Below are 14,713 nucleotides of genomic sequence, written 5' to 3'. Positions count from 1 at the left end.
AAGATGTAGGAAAAAATTGTTTTGTGCACTGAAATGGCAGACCTAACTATTTAATCCTAATTTGAACTTTGTCATTTCTTTTAGGAGTTTTCTAAAGAAGTGGATGCCAAATCTTCCCTGAAATCATCTGTCCTAAGCACAGGAAATCAGCTCCTTCGATTAAAGAAGGTGGACACAGCTGCCCTTCGTACTGAGCTGTCTCACATTGATGGCCAGTGGACTGAACTGCTGACCAATATTCCAGCTATACAAGAGAAGCTTCACCAGGTAGGGAAACAAAGATTGGTTTATTTAGTAATAATTTATGTAAGTCATAGTAAGTGGAGAACTACATTAATCTGTTTGGGCTCACAAATTTAAACTGAAAAGGTCGGGTGAACGCCTGAGAAAAAGACCACCAAGAGACTGTCTCATGCAACAGCAAAGGGTTTATTAGGGGTCCAGCATGCTGGGGCTCCAAGCCTACCTGAAGAGGTAAAGAGCAAAGAGCCCGGAGAACAGCTTGAGCAGAGCTTATATACATTCTTTGAAAAGGGCAGGGACTTCACATACAGCATAACAAATCACCTCACGCTATGGGAAAATCAAACAACAACTCTAAAACATGATTAGCACATTCACTGGCGGGAACAAGTTAGGTAGGGGGGATTGGTCAATACAAAAGGGGTATTCGTTTGAACTGATTGGTTTAAGCCAAGAGGAGTGTACGTGCTGAACTACATGGTTTCCCAACAGGTTATCAACTACCATAAACTACTGGGAGGGTTATCTGGCATCCCAGGTATTTCCCTGTCTCATGCTGATTGGTGGCTGCTAGGGGGCTGCTATGGATCCCCACCTAGCCTGACTGAGTCAGGGACACCTGACGCAGCAGATCTCTCCTGTAGAAAAACAACTTAGCAGGATGGGAATGTGCCTAGGAGTGCTCTGTGGGTTTTTCCAAGGACAAAGGCCATGTCCCTTCCTTGGACAGGCTTTGCTCTGAGATAGAGGCTGGTTTTTCAAAACCACCTGTGTCTTACAACTTGTCTTTTCTCTCTTCTAGTGCATTACATTTTAAAAATTATTCTACAAATCCCCACTGAGATAATGTTTCTTCCCAAAACTTCTTTAATGTGTGTGTGTGTGTGTGTGTGTTAGAATCTTTGTCTTTATTTAAACTCTGTTTTCTTTTGGATACAATGAGGGCAGCTACATTAAATGAGTAATTATGAAGATGTATAACATAATCTGGTAAAAGGTCTACTAGCCTACATACAAGAACACAACTGACACTTGATAAATGTCAGTACAAACATCCTTTAATGACAATGATGTGTCCTGAGAAACGTGTCCTTGGGACATCTATCATTGTACAAATATCATAGAATGTATTTACACAAAACAAGATGACCGCAATGTCTTGAAGTGACCCAATCTATGGTACAGTCTCATCCCATATGGGGTCTGTTATGGGGAATAAGATTTGGTCCATGACTGCTCCCTTCTTATCTGCAAATGCACCAAACACCCCTGAAATCCCAAAACACTTTATCTTTTCCCCTTTGACCTTCACCATTGTGCATCGAGTGGGTTCAGTGTATATGCCCTAGTTCTCCCAAATCAGCATTTCTCCATTCCTGGAGGGCAGGACAATCTCATGTTCATTTCCACCACACAGAAGTTGATCTATGAATATTTCAAAGTAGTTACCTTTGTTCTTTCAAAGCAATATAAGTGTATGCATAAAAATGTGATACATTAAGTAAAATTCAGAATTCTAAGTATATTTGAAAGACTCAGAAAATTGGCTATGCTCTTTGGAATAAATATTAGCGTGCCAAAAAATCTAGAAATTGATAGCTTGTAGTGTGGTGTTTTTCTTCCTTCTTTTAACATTCCTGAGTCATAATACACAGAGATTTTACAAGATAATTAATAAAATACATCTGTTAAATGTTTTGTTGTTACACATTTTTAAAACTCATAAAACTAGCTATAAAATAAGAACAATATTTTCTTCTTGCTGGTGTTTTGATTAATTAGTTAATATTTACACAATGTTTATAGTATTAGATGTCAAGTGCACATAAAATGACTAGTATTGTTCAATGCTTGCCTGATGTTTCAAGCTTCTAAGATCTAAAAATGACATGACAAGTGTTATTTCTATTGGTACGTTGGTAAGAACTAATGTATTCTATGTTAGCCCAAAAATTGGGTTGGATTTTAATTCTTGGACTTGTTCTCTCTCTGACATGGACAGCTCCAAATGGACAAGCTGCCTTCCCGCCATGCCATTTCTGAAGTCATGGGTTGGATTTCTCTGATGGAAAGTGTTATCCGAAAGGATGAAGAGGACATAAAAAATGCCATAGGTTACAAGGCAATTCATGAATATCTTCAAAAATATAAAGTAATTAGTACTTTTTTTGTTTTCAACTTTTACATATTTATACCATTTTATTTGAAAGAACTCCAAAACTCAAATCATGAAATTAGATCTTGGAACATATATTTCATACATAGTGGCCTGATAGGCATGCAAAAACAAGAAAATTGCATCCCTAGCAATTGGCACAGAAAGGTTGCCAGGTGTTAGGGATAACTTTTAGTAATTTTTTTTATTTGAAAAAATCTTAGGTATCATAAAATAAATATAATTGAGAAATATTTTTATAGGGAGGTTATATAATTTACCAAATTCTATATCTTCTGCTTAAATATGTATATCTGTGTGTGTATGTTTGAATAACATATACAAATATGTAATTCAACTTCTGAAAATAATGGATCAATATTTTATACATTATGTCACTTGTGCAAAGTGATAATATCAATACTACTGTCATTTAAGGCTTTCCTCCTTCCCATATGATAAGACATTTTAACGTGTACAAACTTGTTTTCCTATTTCTTCCTTTTTTTAGGGTTTTAAGATAGACATAAACTGTAAACAGTTGACGGTCGATTTTGTGAACCAGTCTGTACTACAAATCAGCAGTCAGGATGTGGAGAGCAAGCGCAGTGACAAGACTGATTTTGCTGAGCAGCTGGGAGCAATGAATAAAAGCTGGCAAATCCTGCAAGGTCTGGTAACTGAGAAGGTACGCCAGGTGGCCTGTGGCTGCCACATTTCCACGAAGCTCCAGATACAAGCTCACTGTCAGGAAAATTCATCTCACAAGTAGTAGGGCTGCACGGGGCCCTAGCTGTTCGGGACCATGGCAGTGAACCCGGCCTAGCTCTCACCTGCCTTTGGCCCTCTTATCTGCTCTTGGTACATTTTGTGTGTTCTTTAAAGATGCATCTAAATTCCCCTTGCCTTTACTTCAAGCTGATTTTAGTTCTCTCTTGCTGACCAATAATGCACATTGATTTGCACTTAATAAAATTAATGTTTTAAAATACAAGTACAATGGGGTGGTATTTTAAGAATTCTTAAGGTGCAGGAAATAATGTCCAGACTAATTAGCCTTCTCACGATTTGATTTCAACATAAAAATCACAAGTTTCCTTTCACTGTGTTTGTTCAGATCCAGCTATTGGAAGGCTTGCTGGAATCTTGGTCAGAATATGAAAATAATGTGCAGTGTCTAAAAACTTGGTTTGAAACCCAGGAAAAGAAACTGAAACAGCAACATCAAATTGGAGATCAGGCTTCCGTTCAGAACACACTGAAAGATTGTCAGGTAAGTGGTCTGATTCTCATGCACCATTTCATAACTTCACAGCATATGCCAAAGGAGTTTATAGGGTCTGAAATTACAAGTTAAATACTTTTAAAAATTGAAATCTGGTAACAGATTTCTCTGATGATAGGAGCTGATAAGAGTTTATTGGGCTTTTTTCACCTGTTTAAAAAATTTGAAATTAAGAAACTATTCAAATATAGTCATAAGTAGAGAGAAATCAGTGAATTCCATTTACTGGGAATTAGCAAGATTTCAGGCATTTTGCCTGGATTATTTCTTTTTTCATCAAGATGTCATAGTCCCCCCCCCCCAGATATCATGTCATTTTAATCCTCTATACTATAATACACATCTCTGAAATATATATTTTCTTATGCAACCATAATATCACCACAAAATTTTAACAATAACTCCTTAATGTTATTTCATATTCAACTCTTTAATCATATTCCCTTAATTGCCATTAAAATATCTTTTTTATTCAAAGAATACAATATCTTTATGGCACATTTGCTTGTTGGAGTTCTTAAGCCTCCTTAATAATAATAATAATAATAATTATTATTATTATTATTATTTTGTTTTGTTTTTGATACCATTCACTTGTTACAGAAACTGTAGACTGGCCCATGCTCAGGACTGGTCTGAGCATTTCCTAAAGTTATCATTTAACTTGACTTCTCACCTCTGTATTTCCTGCAATTGGAACTCTGCTCCAGAGGCCTGATTGTACTTATATCTCTCTTCCAAGGCATATGCTTGACAGAAGACCCTGTTCTTCCCTATTTGTCACCTAGGAAAGCTCGCAGATTCTGCTTCTCTGTTTTTGACGAGGGTGGAGGATGGAGCTGTCCCGTTCCAAATGTTTTCCTATAACTAACATTTCCTTGGGGATTCTTATGTATACAACAATTAGAATAAATAAAATAATTTTTTAAAAAAATCTATGTACCTAACAATATCATTGCTAATAAAGAGTCCAAATCAAAACAAAGAAACAAAAGAAATGTGTTACAGTTAATGCTGCAATAAAATTGGCTTTAAAATAATGTACTGAAAAATAAAATAAAATAATGTACTAACTTGCACTATTCTCAGATTACCTAGAACTGTTCTTTTACAGTGTTCCCTATGAACCATGAAAAACTCAACTGAGTAATCATATGAAAAAACTCCTTCCCCAAATCTGTTTCTCTAATTTAGATTTAGAAAAGAAAGGACTTTGGTAATTATTTTCCTTCTCAGTAATGTGTTTTCTGTTTGGGACACATGTAACGAGAGCACTTATATATTTAAGCATTCAATCAGAGCCTCGGGATTCAGAGAAGGAAGACTATGTGCTCCCCAGCTAATGGGCTGTAAGTTTGAAGGTGCATAAAGATGACAAGGAACCTCCAAAAGGAAGATACTTTTAAATAATCATTTTTTAAAATGCCTCACATCTGAAGATGGGAATGTGGAAGACTGGAGATCAGAACTGTGCAGCACTTCCAGTTCCCTAGGGGCCAGTCATACCTTCTAATCTAAGGCTACGAATTCAAAAATAAATAATTCAGAATTTTGAAAATTTTATTTTTAAAGATGGAAAGTCAGGCCTTTGGTTGAGTTACTTACTCACCTTTTTTTTCCCCCCTTTTCTCTTTAATGTGCTTTTTTCTGCCATTTTCTATTTAGTTTCTTTTTCTATGTGTGTCTTCTGTTCAACAGAGAGACACACTGCTATCTGGAAAATCTTACTCAAGCTTGTCCAGGTTTTACTCCTTTTAGGACCAAAGTTTTTGTCTTCCAGAGGGTCAGTTCAGGCAATGTCAGGAGAGAAAGTTTACATTGGGGTTTTAAAAGCTCTATACCAATGCCAGTTTGTGATTTAAGATGAAAAGTCATCTCTTTGAAACCAAAAAACCAGAAAGAAAGTAGCCCACACAGTTATTTTGGGACATTATACATAAATCACAATAGCGTAACTGAAAGGTTCTATTTGGCGATGCTACAAACCTTGATAAAATTTATTGTCATTTTTGAGAAATTGTGCCTTTGGACTAAAGTGTGAAATTCAAGCCAGCATACTTAAATCAGTGGCTGGATTCAAACTCTATTTTGCTTTAAAAATCTTGAATATTTTTCCAGTCTTTTAGAAGTGATTTATTAATTTAATGTAACATAAAAACTGATATTTATGATTTAATCCCAGCTGAGAATGATTTATTAGAACAAAAAATGTTAGGTTTGGTCTTTCTGATTAGCTTCATTGATCAGAAACAGAACCATCTTTTAATTATTACTTAAAGGAAGGGAAAACACACCTTTATTTTATTAAAAAAAATGTATTTCTGTTTTCCTCCTCGGTTTTGCTCTTATGCCAATGTACATGATCAGGGCATTTTTGAGATGTATTGCTTAATACCATTTACTGAAAAGCATTAACACCTGTGGATAAATGGAGATAAACTTAATTTCTAATGAGTGAATTAAATATATAAGGATTATATATTATTAAATATAACTTAGGATTCTTATGTGTGGTTAATTATTTCTTAAAGAAATAGAAAAGATTTTCAAATGTAAAGGTAATTATATTTTCTATACTGCATAAAAGACCTGTAATCTCCGTGGTCACAAGTTTCGTTTTGCAGTTGCCAAAGCTGTCATGATATTGACAGAATTATAAAGTAGACATGATAGGACAGTATGAAAAACAAAAATGCTCTCTCTAAGCTGCTAAATGCATGAATTTCTAATTCATACACCAAATAAAAATTGCTTCATGCTAAAAAATAAATAGATTTACAATATAAAAAAAAATAGATTTCACTGAAGTGTGGCAGATTGCCAAATGGGTGAATACATTATCTTGCAATTGGCTAGTTTTTGATAGCTTAAAAGATATTTCATATACATTTATCTAATTTTATGCCTTTAGAAAAGTAAGCAGAAAATGTATTATTATCCCTATGTTCCAAATGAAGAGGAAACAGTTGAAAAAAGTTGAATCACAACAGAAACAAAAACAAAAAAGGCAATAATAATAAGAGGCACAAAATTTGTAATTAATAATAAATGGTACTCATTAATACCTTATCCACAGCTACCCATTCCCAACATCTGGGTCATGAGAAGAGGAAAGTCTTTATTACATAATTATGACATTATCCAAACTTAAAGTATTTGGAGATTTTCTCCTTTCTACCATCCGGGGCCTTCAAATCTATTTTTTACTCCTGAGGATAGGAATGTAAGCATGTGCCTGTCTTATCCTATCACCCTGGCCTGGGGTTTGCACCCTGTGCAGTTTTAGGTTCAGTGGAACCTCCAGCAGGGGCTGGGAGTCAGGAGGCTGAAAGGTTTGGGTTCTGCTTGCCCCTCCCACTTTTATCAGCTCTGGGACCTGAGGGACATCGGGTCACTTCACCTTGCATTTATTTGTCCTTAAAGTGCTCATGGCAGTCTCTGTCTGCTTCACTGAGCTCCAATCTTCAAATGACATTAAAATGTAAGTTAGGACACATTGGTTACAATGAGCTTCAGAGCTCTTCCTCATTTTATTTTTCTCTCTTCAACGTTTCATTGTGACAGTAGAAAATGCACGTCCTAAGGAAAATGAAAGTCTATAACTTTCAGAATTACACAAAATCAGAGTATTTTAGAGAGAAAGGATAACAGAAAAATTTTCCCAGTCTTCTGAGTTCCCAAAGGTAGAAACTGAGGCCCAATGGAAATTTCCCACTTACCCAAAATGATACAGCTTAATAGCAGAAATGAGTCTAAGTCTCAGACACTACTCTCTTGCATTTTTTCCTACGAGCTGCACTCATATATGAATAGCAGTGTCTATGAATTTAAGAAGATAAATCAATAAATCATATTACCAATTCCAACATGTATTTTTCCCTGAAACTTTTTGAAATAATGGCATGATACCATTTATTCATCTAGTAGGTAATCAGGTTTTTACATTTTTTAGGTTATGCTGATATCCCCTAGACAAAAAGACTATTTTTTCACATTTAAGTGTAGGAAGAAGTATTGCTGTGGAGACCCTCTTTTGGGAATGATAATCTTTTTGGATGTGTAACAGGTTTTTAGTACATAAAATTGTAATGGCTCAATTTCTTTGCACCCCAGAGTTTCATAATAGAACAATTTAAAATGACTATTTTTTAAACCTTTCAGGATCTAGAAGATTTGATTAAAGCAAAAGAAAAAGAAGTAGAGAAAATTGAGCAGAATGGACTTACTTTGATTCAGAACAAAAAAGAAGAAGTCTCTGGCACTGTCATGAGCACCCTGCGGGAGCTCAACCAAGCCTGGGCAAATCTGGACCACATGGTAATACTACTTGAGGAGACTGGCTCCAAGACTGTGTTCGCCAGCTCTTGTCCTAACTCTGTGTTTTGGGTTTCTTAAAGTAATCGAGTAAATAATTATTGAATCTATCATCTCTTTGTACTCTTAAGCCCATTTCATTAACCTCCTTTAAAAAAACAACAGGCTAGTTTCTGTGGTTTCCCGTAGTAACCATTATTATAAACATTTCCCATCCGTTGTCATAGCTATCAAAGCTGTCTAGGCACAAATAATTTTCCAGTGTCTATCCCCAGCCTTAATCTCTCTCCTGAACTCAAGACAGAGACAGAGGTAGACATCCAATCAGTATATAATTCTCCTCTTGCATGATCAAGGGACATCTCAAACTTCCATGCTCAAACTTCTAATCACCTCCCACAAACCGACTCATTCTGCCATCTTGGTTATTGACAATTCTGCCCTTCTCGTTGCCTGGGCAGAAGACCTCAGAGTCATTCTTCACATCTCTTTCTCTCATCACCGATACCTAGTTCATCAGAAAAGCTTGTCAGCTGTGCTTGCAGAACACATTAGAATCCAAACCCCATCCCCACCTCTGCAGCTAGCAAACAGGTCTTGATTATTTTTATTTTTATTTTTTTTTTTTTTGAAAATCAAGGTATCTGCAACCTCCATTCTACCTCTGATGGAACTATCCTTCAGAAACACAAGTGAAATAAAACATTCTCAGGGTAAAGAAAATCAAGTCTTTTTCAGTACTAGACCTAGCTTTTTTTTTTTTTATTTTATTTTTTTTTTATTGTTGGTTGTTCAAAACATTACATAGTTCTTGATATATCATCTTTCACACTTTGCTTCAAGTGAGTTATGAACTCCGATTTTTAGCCCATATACAGATTGCAGAATCACATCAATTACACATCCATTGATTTACATATTGCCATACTTGTGACTGTCATGTTCTGCTACCTTTCCTATCCTCTACTATCCCCCCTCCCCTCCCCTCCCCACCCTTCTTCTCTCTCTACCCCCCCTATTGACCTTCATTTCTCCCCCTTGTATTATTTTTCCCTTTCCCCTCATTTCCTCTTGTATGTTCTTTTGTATAACCCTGAGGGTCTCCTTCCATTTCCATGCAATTTCCCTTTTCTCTCCCTTTCCCTCCCACCTCTCATCTCTGTTTAATGTTAATCTTCTTCTCATGCTCTTCGTCCCTACTCTGTTCTTAGTTACTCTCCTTATATCAAAGGAGACATTTGGCATTTGCTTTTTAGGGATTGGCTAGCTTCACTTAGCATAATCTGCTCTAGTGCCATCCATTTCCCTGCAAATTCTATGATTTTGTCATTTTTTAATGCAGAGTAATACTCCATTGTGTATAAATGCCACATTTTTTTAATCCATTCGTCTATTGAAGGTCATCTGGGTTGGTTCCAAAGTCTTGCTATTGTGAATTGAGCTGCTATGAACATCGATGTAGCAGTGTCCCTGTAGCATGCTCTTTTTAGGTCTTTAGGGAATAGACCAAGAAGGGGAATAGCTGGGTCAAATGGTGGCTCCATTCCCAGCTTTCCAAGAAATCTCCATACTGCTTTCCAAATTGGCTGCACCAATTTGCAGTCCCACCAGCAATGATTATTTTTAGTGGCCTCCTAAACAGTCTCCATGGCAGAGGTGCTGATTAACAAGGCAGTCAGATTATACCATTCTTCTGTCCAACTCTCATAGTAGCTTCTTGTCTTGTTCAGAATGAGACCAAAGCCTGCCTGGTAATGATCTGGCCTTACACTCTCTCTGCTGCTGCTTGCACGCGTCTCTCTCTCTCTCTCTCTCTCTCTCTCTCTCTCTCTCTCTCTCTCTCTCTCTCTCTCTCTTCATTTCTTGCTGATATCCTGGAGGTTCTTTTGCTTCTGCTACACTGACCTCCCAATACCCTTGAATTCAGCAGGCATGTCCCCCACTCAAGGACTTTGCTCTGCTGTTCCTTCTGCCTGAAACACCTTCGTCCAAGTATCGCATGGTTCCTTCCCTGTCCTCAAAGCCTTTGCTCAGGTTCCCATCTCATGGAGGGCTTTCCTGACCACCTGTTTTAAATGACAGCCTTCTTCTCCTTACCTTTCACCCCGGCTCTGATCTGCTTTGCTTTTACTCCTCTAATATATCGATTTCTAGCATACCACGTCATTCCCTTGTGTGTTTAAAGTTCTTTCTCCAAGATATAAGCTCAGTGAAGACATTTGACAAATACGTGTTGGATGAAGTGTAGAATCCTCCAATAGTAAGAAAAAGTGCATCAACAAACAGTAGTCCTTGCGGTATGAGCCCCAGTACCCTTCAGCATGTACTTGTACAGATAGTTACTATCCACACAGTACAGAGATGGGATCTGAGCTACAGAGGTTAAGGGACAGGGATTGACGGCAAAGGATTCCTGCAGCCCATGCACCCTGCCCAGACTCCCTTTCTCCTCTAGCCTTTCCTCATCTTCAGCCTGACTTGAAATGTGTTTTATTGTAAAAATTTTATATATCACAGAAATGTCTAGAGATAATCTATCACCTAAGTATAAATTAAGTAGCTCTTTCATGGAAATATTGCCTCATGAAAAACAAGCACAAGACAAAGAAGAAATAGGCTATTTAAAAACCCTCATGGCACTCCTTTCCTTATTGTGTGTGCCTTGTGACTTCCTTAGGACAGGCCTGGCCCTGTCTGTAGCTGTGGGCCTTTCCTTTTCTCTGAGGCAACACTTTCTTAACAATGCCTGAAACCTGGCCGAGGTTTTTAGATGTTTTCCATCAAGTGGGACATATATGCCATCATTTTTACAATTATTTAATGACAACAAAGCTCATCTTTTCCCTAAGGTTGGGCAGTTAAAGATACTGTTGAAGTCAGTTCTTGACCAATGGAGCAATCACAAAATGGCCTTTGATGAAATAAACAGTTACCTCATGGAAGCCAGATATTCTCTGTCCCGATTCCGCCTGCTGACCGGCTCCTTAGAAGCCGTGCGAGTGCAGGTGGACAACCTTCAGGTAAGGAATGAATACAAAGCATCCATACATTCTTCTCAATTTGAGAAAAATGGAAAAATCAGAAAACAGCAACATCACCAGAAATATTGCCGTATCTTTACATTTAATGTTTTGAAAAATCTTTAAAATTAATTTTAGCTCATTTCTTGTGACTTAATCAAATTTGCTCTTGGATACCAAATTCGGGATTAGCTGGTATTTAACCAAGTGATTATTAACATCATTTTATACAGATATTCCTGTAATTGTGTTTTGTAAGATGATTTTTATATCCAAATCAGCTTACTGGAACAGTTGGCACTGCCTTTGATGTCTTCCCTTTCTCTTTTTATCCTGCCTCTCCAAGCATATTTTAAGGGATTAAAGAGAAAAATAGTAAGGAATGGTAAACACTTAAACCATTAAGTGGTTTCCTTCCCTTCAGTATCATGCCAGTGGCCTAGCCCATGTGTCCACACAATCCTCTTTTTCAGCCCTTACAGCTTGGTCTCCTGTCTCTCCATTACCATTTTGTTCAGTCTACAATTCAGGGGGTGGCTATTGTTCTTAAACACGGCACTGTCTCCTATCTCAGGTAGCTGCCCTCCAATTCACTCCTGTGCTCCCTGGGCACTGGGCCATGCTCACTGTTGCTACTCTTTCTTCTTGACTAAATAATGTAGATGGTGGGCTGGTCAGGGCAGGCCCTTGAGGGATGGGATGCCAGCAGGAGCCCAGCCTGTGCCCTTTATAATTGTACTCCATGTCCCTGTCCCTGGCTTGGCTCTCAAAGTTGATATGCTCAGACCTCATCTGCAGATTTTCTTAAGGGAATACTTTTATTGGGTAAGATGAGAGGGAGGAAAGATGAAATATATGAATGTAATTCCTTTAAACTTTAGTTATTAAACATACTAAGAATCATGAAAACTCATTTTGAGTATAGTAGATTTAAAAATTACATCATCACTTTGAGAAAGTTAGAAGTACTTTTTAATTTAACATATTCCATGTTTTATATATGCCAGAATTGTCTTAAGATATGAAGGGATTAAGGTTATTTTCCTTGAATATTTTGATTTAAGGGCAATCAGATGTTGGTGTTAAATAGTGCTAATTTTTTTCAGCCTACTTCACCAGTGAAATTTTATTAAGATGTGAGTCTGTCACTATAGTGATTTTTCCAGGGAAAAAATCTTTCTACTAGTTTCCTCCCATCCTCAGTGGAAGACTCCACTATGATAGTTGCTCTGAGCATTTTTGAAATATATGATGCATTATTATTAATTATAGCCATGGTTCTGTGCACTAGGTCTCTGTAGCTTATTCCCTCTGTTTATCTGAAGCTCTGTAAACTTTGATTAGCATCTTACCTGGTGACTGCCATTCTGCTCCAGCTTCTGTGAGTTCTGTTAGACAAACACTTATATGTGAGGCAATGATATGTCAATCACTTAACTGAGTCATCCCACAATGTAAAATATATCAAATATATCACATGATACCCTATAAATCTATGCAATCATTATTTGTCAATTAAAAATACAATTAAATATTTAAAATTCTTCTCAAGGGAAAGACATCCAGTGACAGAACCCAGAGTTGGTTCTCAGAAAAGTTTTGACTTGGAATCTCAGTTGTCAGGTGTTTGTGGGAGAATTACTCTAAGCATGTAATAGAGACCTGGGTTTTGGCTTTGGGAATCAAAGGGAACCAGAATGTGACAGATGGACACGCACCTCCCCCACAGCTTCCTGCCGGCTCCTGACAGTGACACCCTGAGGGAGCTTCTCCAGATTAATCCCCAGTGTCAGTAGAAGGTTCAGTTACTAAGCCTACCTCTTCATAGCCATAAGAACAAAGTCATTAGAAAGAGAAGAAATGACTACCAAAGAAAGCTTATCAAGCATTGGAGCAAAGCCATATATGTACATAAATCTGTTAATAATTTTAAACTTGCTTATCACTCTCCTTGGGCAGAGTCTTCATGATGATCTAGAAAAGCAGGAAAAGAGCTTACAAAAATTTGGCTCTGTCACCAACCAACTGTTAAAAGAATGTCACCCACCTGTGACAGAAACTCTCACCAATACATTGAAAGAAGTCAATATGAGGTATGGCATATGCTTACTACATACTATTTATATCCCAACCTTATTATAAGGTTGAATTTGACATTTTGTGTTTGAATTCTGTGGATTCTGTTCTATTAATGTTTTGATTTTCACTAAATGAGTTTAAGGATACATAGATTGACACCATTTAGGAAGAACTAGAACTGCCACATCCATAAAGATTATCCTCATCTCCATTATCAACCCCTGAAATCTGAGTGTGACAAGTTACTTTTTATGATGTTAAAGAGAATGAGTCATCCCAGCATTATTTTCATATTCACATGAACCAGGATCATGAAAAATAAAATAGTAAATAACTGCATTTGGTGAGAGATGATAATCTGCCCATGAGTGTTGGCTATTATTTCCAGATGGAATAACTTGTTGGAAGAGATTGCTGAGCAGCTGCTCTCCAGCAAGGCCCTCCTTCAGCTCTGGCAGAGATACAAGGACTACTCCAAACAGTGTGCCTCTACAGTCCAGCAGCAGGAGGACAGAACCAATGAGTTATTGAAGGCCGCCACCAACAAGGACATCGCAGACGAGGAAGTGGCTACATGGATCCAGGATTGTAATGTATGTTTGGCAACTACTGTGTTGACCCAGCAGGTCATTCTTGGCCGCCCTAAGTTTAGCAGGGTTGGGGCTTATGTGTGTAGCCTTCGGATATGTCTCAATATGTGAGATGATCATCCAAAAATTATTGTCTTGTGTATTAAATAGCCTCCTGGATTTTCAGAACACAGTTGCATGTGTATAAGATTTATGGGGTCCCCTCCTATTATTCCATTTTAAAAAAAGAATTGTTTTCCCATATTTCCCAATGGAATACAATTCATGTGAAAAATGGGCTATATGTTTTAGCTGAGATGGTCAAGATAAAACTGACTACATGGAGAAAAATATCCTATTGAATAATGTTTTTAAAATCTACTGTTAAATATATCATGATATCATCCACACACATTTATAAGTTAGTTATTTACTGTGAAAGCATCTACCTAATAGTTTCCTCTAAGAAATAATGGGAGAAAGAAGTCTTTCTCTCTTGATTTACTTACATACTTCTTCTTTACAGCTTGTTAGATAATTCTCTTTTCACTACAGCTGCCAATAACCTACTTAAGATTTTCAAGAAAGGCTCTTCTCTTATTTCATCCATTACATGGCTCTTACCATCCGTCCTCCTTTGTCTTTATTTTAGTGGACTCCTCACAGAAGTCTTCTTTTAAACATTCCCAAATTAGTTTATTAGAATTAGGCAAGTTATGAAAACTATAGAAATAAAAGTTTAATATACTCTGAGTAATCAGTCTGAGTAATTATTTTAAAGCTGAAGAGATTAATATGTATAATGAAGATAAACTGGGGTTTTTCCACATAGTTTACCCCTACAAGATTTGTTCAGTTCTCTTGAGTCATCTGCTATCACTGTCAAGGTTAACAGAGCCCTTTATTTTTCCTCCTCTCTAAGTGGTCTCTGTGCAGGTCTGGCAGATTCTGTACTCTCTGCCACATCTGGGTGGGGACCAGCAGAAATCAAAGTAGCTACTTGTTGTCTCTTAGCAGGGGTAGAAACCAGAACCAGGGAATTTCCTCT

General features: G+C 37.2%; 1 protein-coding gene across 14 annotated transcripts in view; it reads left to right on the top strand.

Moving 5' to 3' along the window:
• The window catches only part of Syne1 (spectrin repeat containing nuclear envelope protein 1), a 428,383-nt gene that overhangs the window by 341,087 nt on the left and 72,583 nt on the right, over positions 1–14,713 (top strand). For all 14 annotated transcript variants that reach the window (XM_058573624.1, XM_058573630.1, XM_058573631.1 and 11 more), the window contains 8 exons: positions 85–267; positions 2,246–2,395; positions 2,910–3,086; positions 3,516–3,671; positions 7,845–8,000; positions 10,847–11,017; positions 12,977–13,110; positions 13,485–13,689. In XM_058573624.1, coding sequence (XP_058429607.1) covers positions 85–267; positions 2,246–2,395; positions 2,910–3,086; positions 3,516–3,671; positions 7,845–8,000; positions 10,847–11,017; positions 12,977–13,110; positions 13,485–13,689 — 1,332 coding nt within the window. The remainder of the gene's footprint in view (positions 1–84; positions 268–2,245; positions 2,396–2,909; positions 3,087–3,515; positions 3,672–7,844; positions 8,001–10,846; positions 11,018–12,976; positions 13,111–13,484; positions 13,690–14,713) is intronic.

This window comes from Marmota monax, unplaced genomic scaffold (assembly GCF_021218885.2).
Source record: "Marmota monax isolate L192 unplaced genomic scaffold, Marmota_monax_Labrador192_F-V1.1 WCK01_AAM20220418_F8-fsc00114, whole genome shotgun sequence".
Classification (NCBI taxonomy): Eukaryota; Metazoa; Chordata; class Mammalia; order Rodentia; family Sciuridae; genus Marmota; species Marmota monax.
Note: the sequence above shows the minus strand (reverse complement) of the source record. Positions and strands in the feature narration are given on the sequence as shown.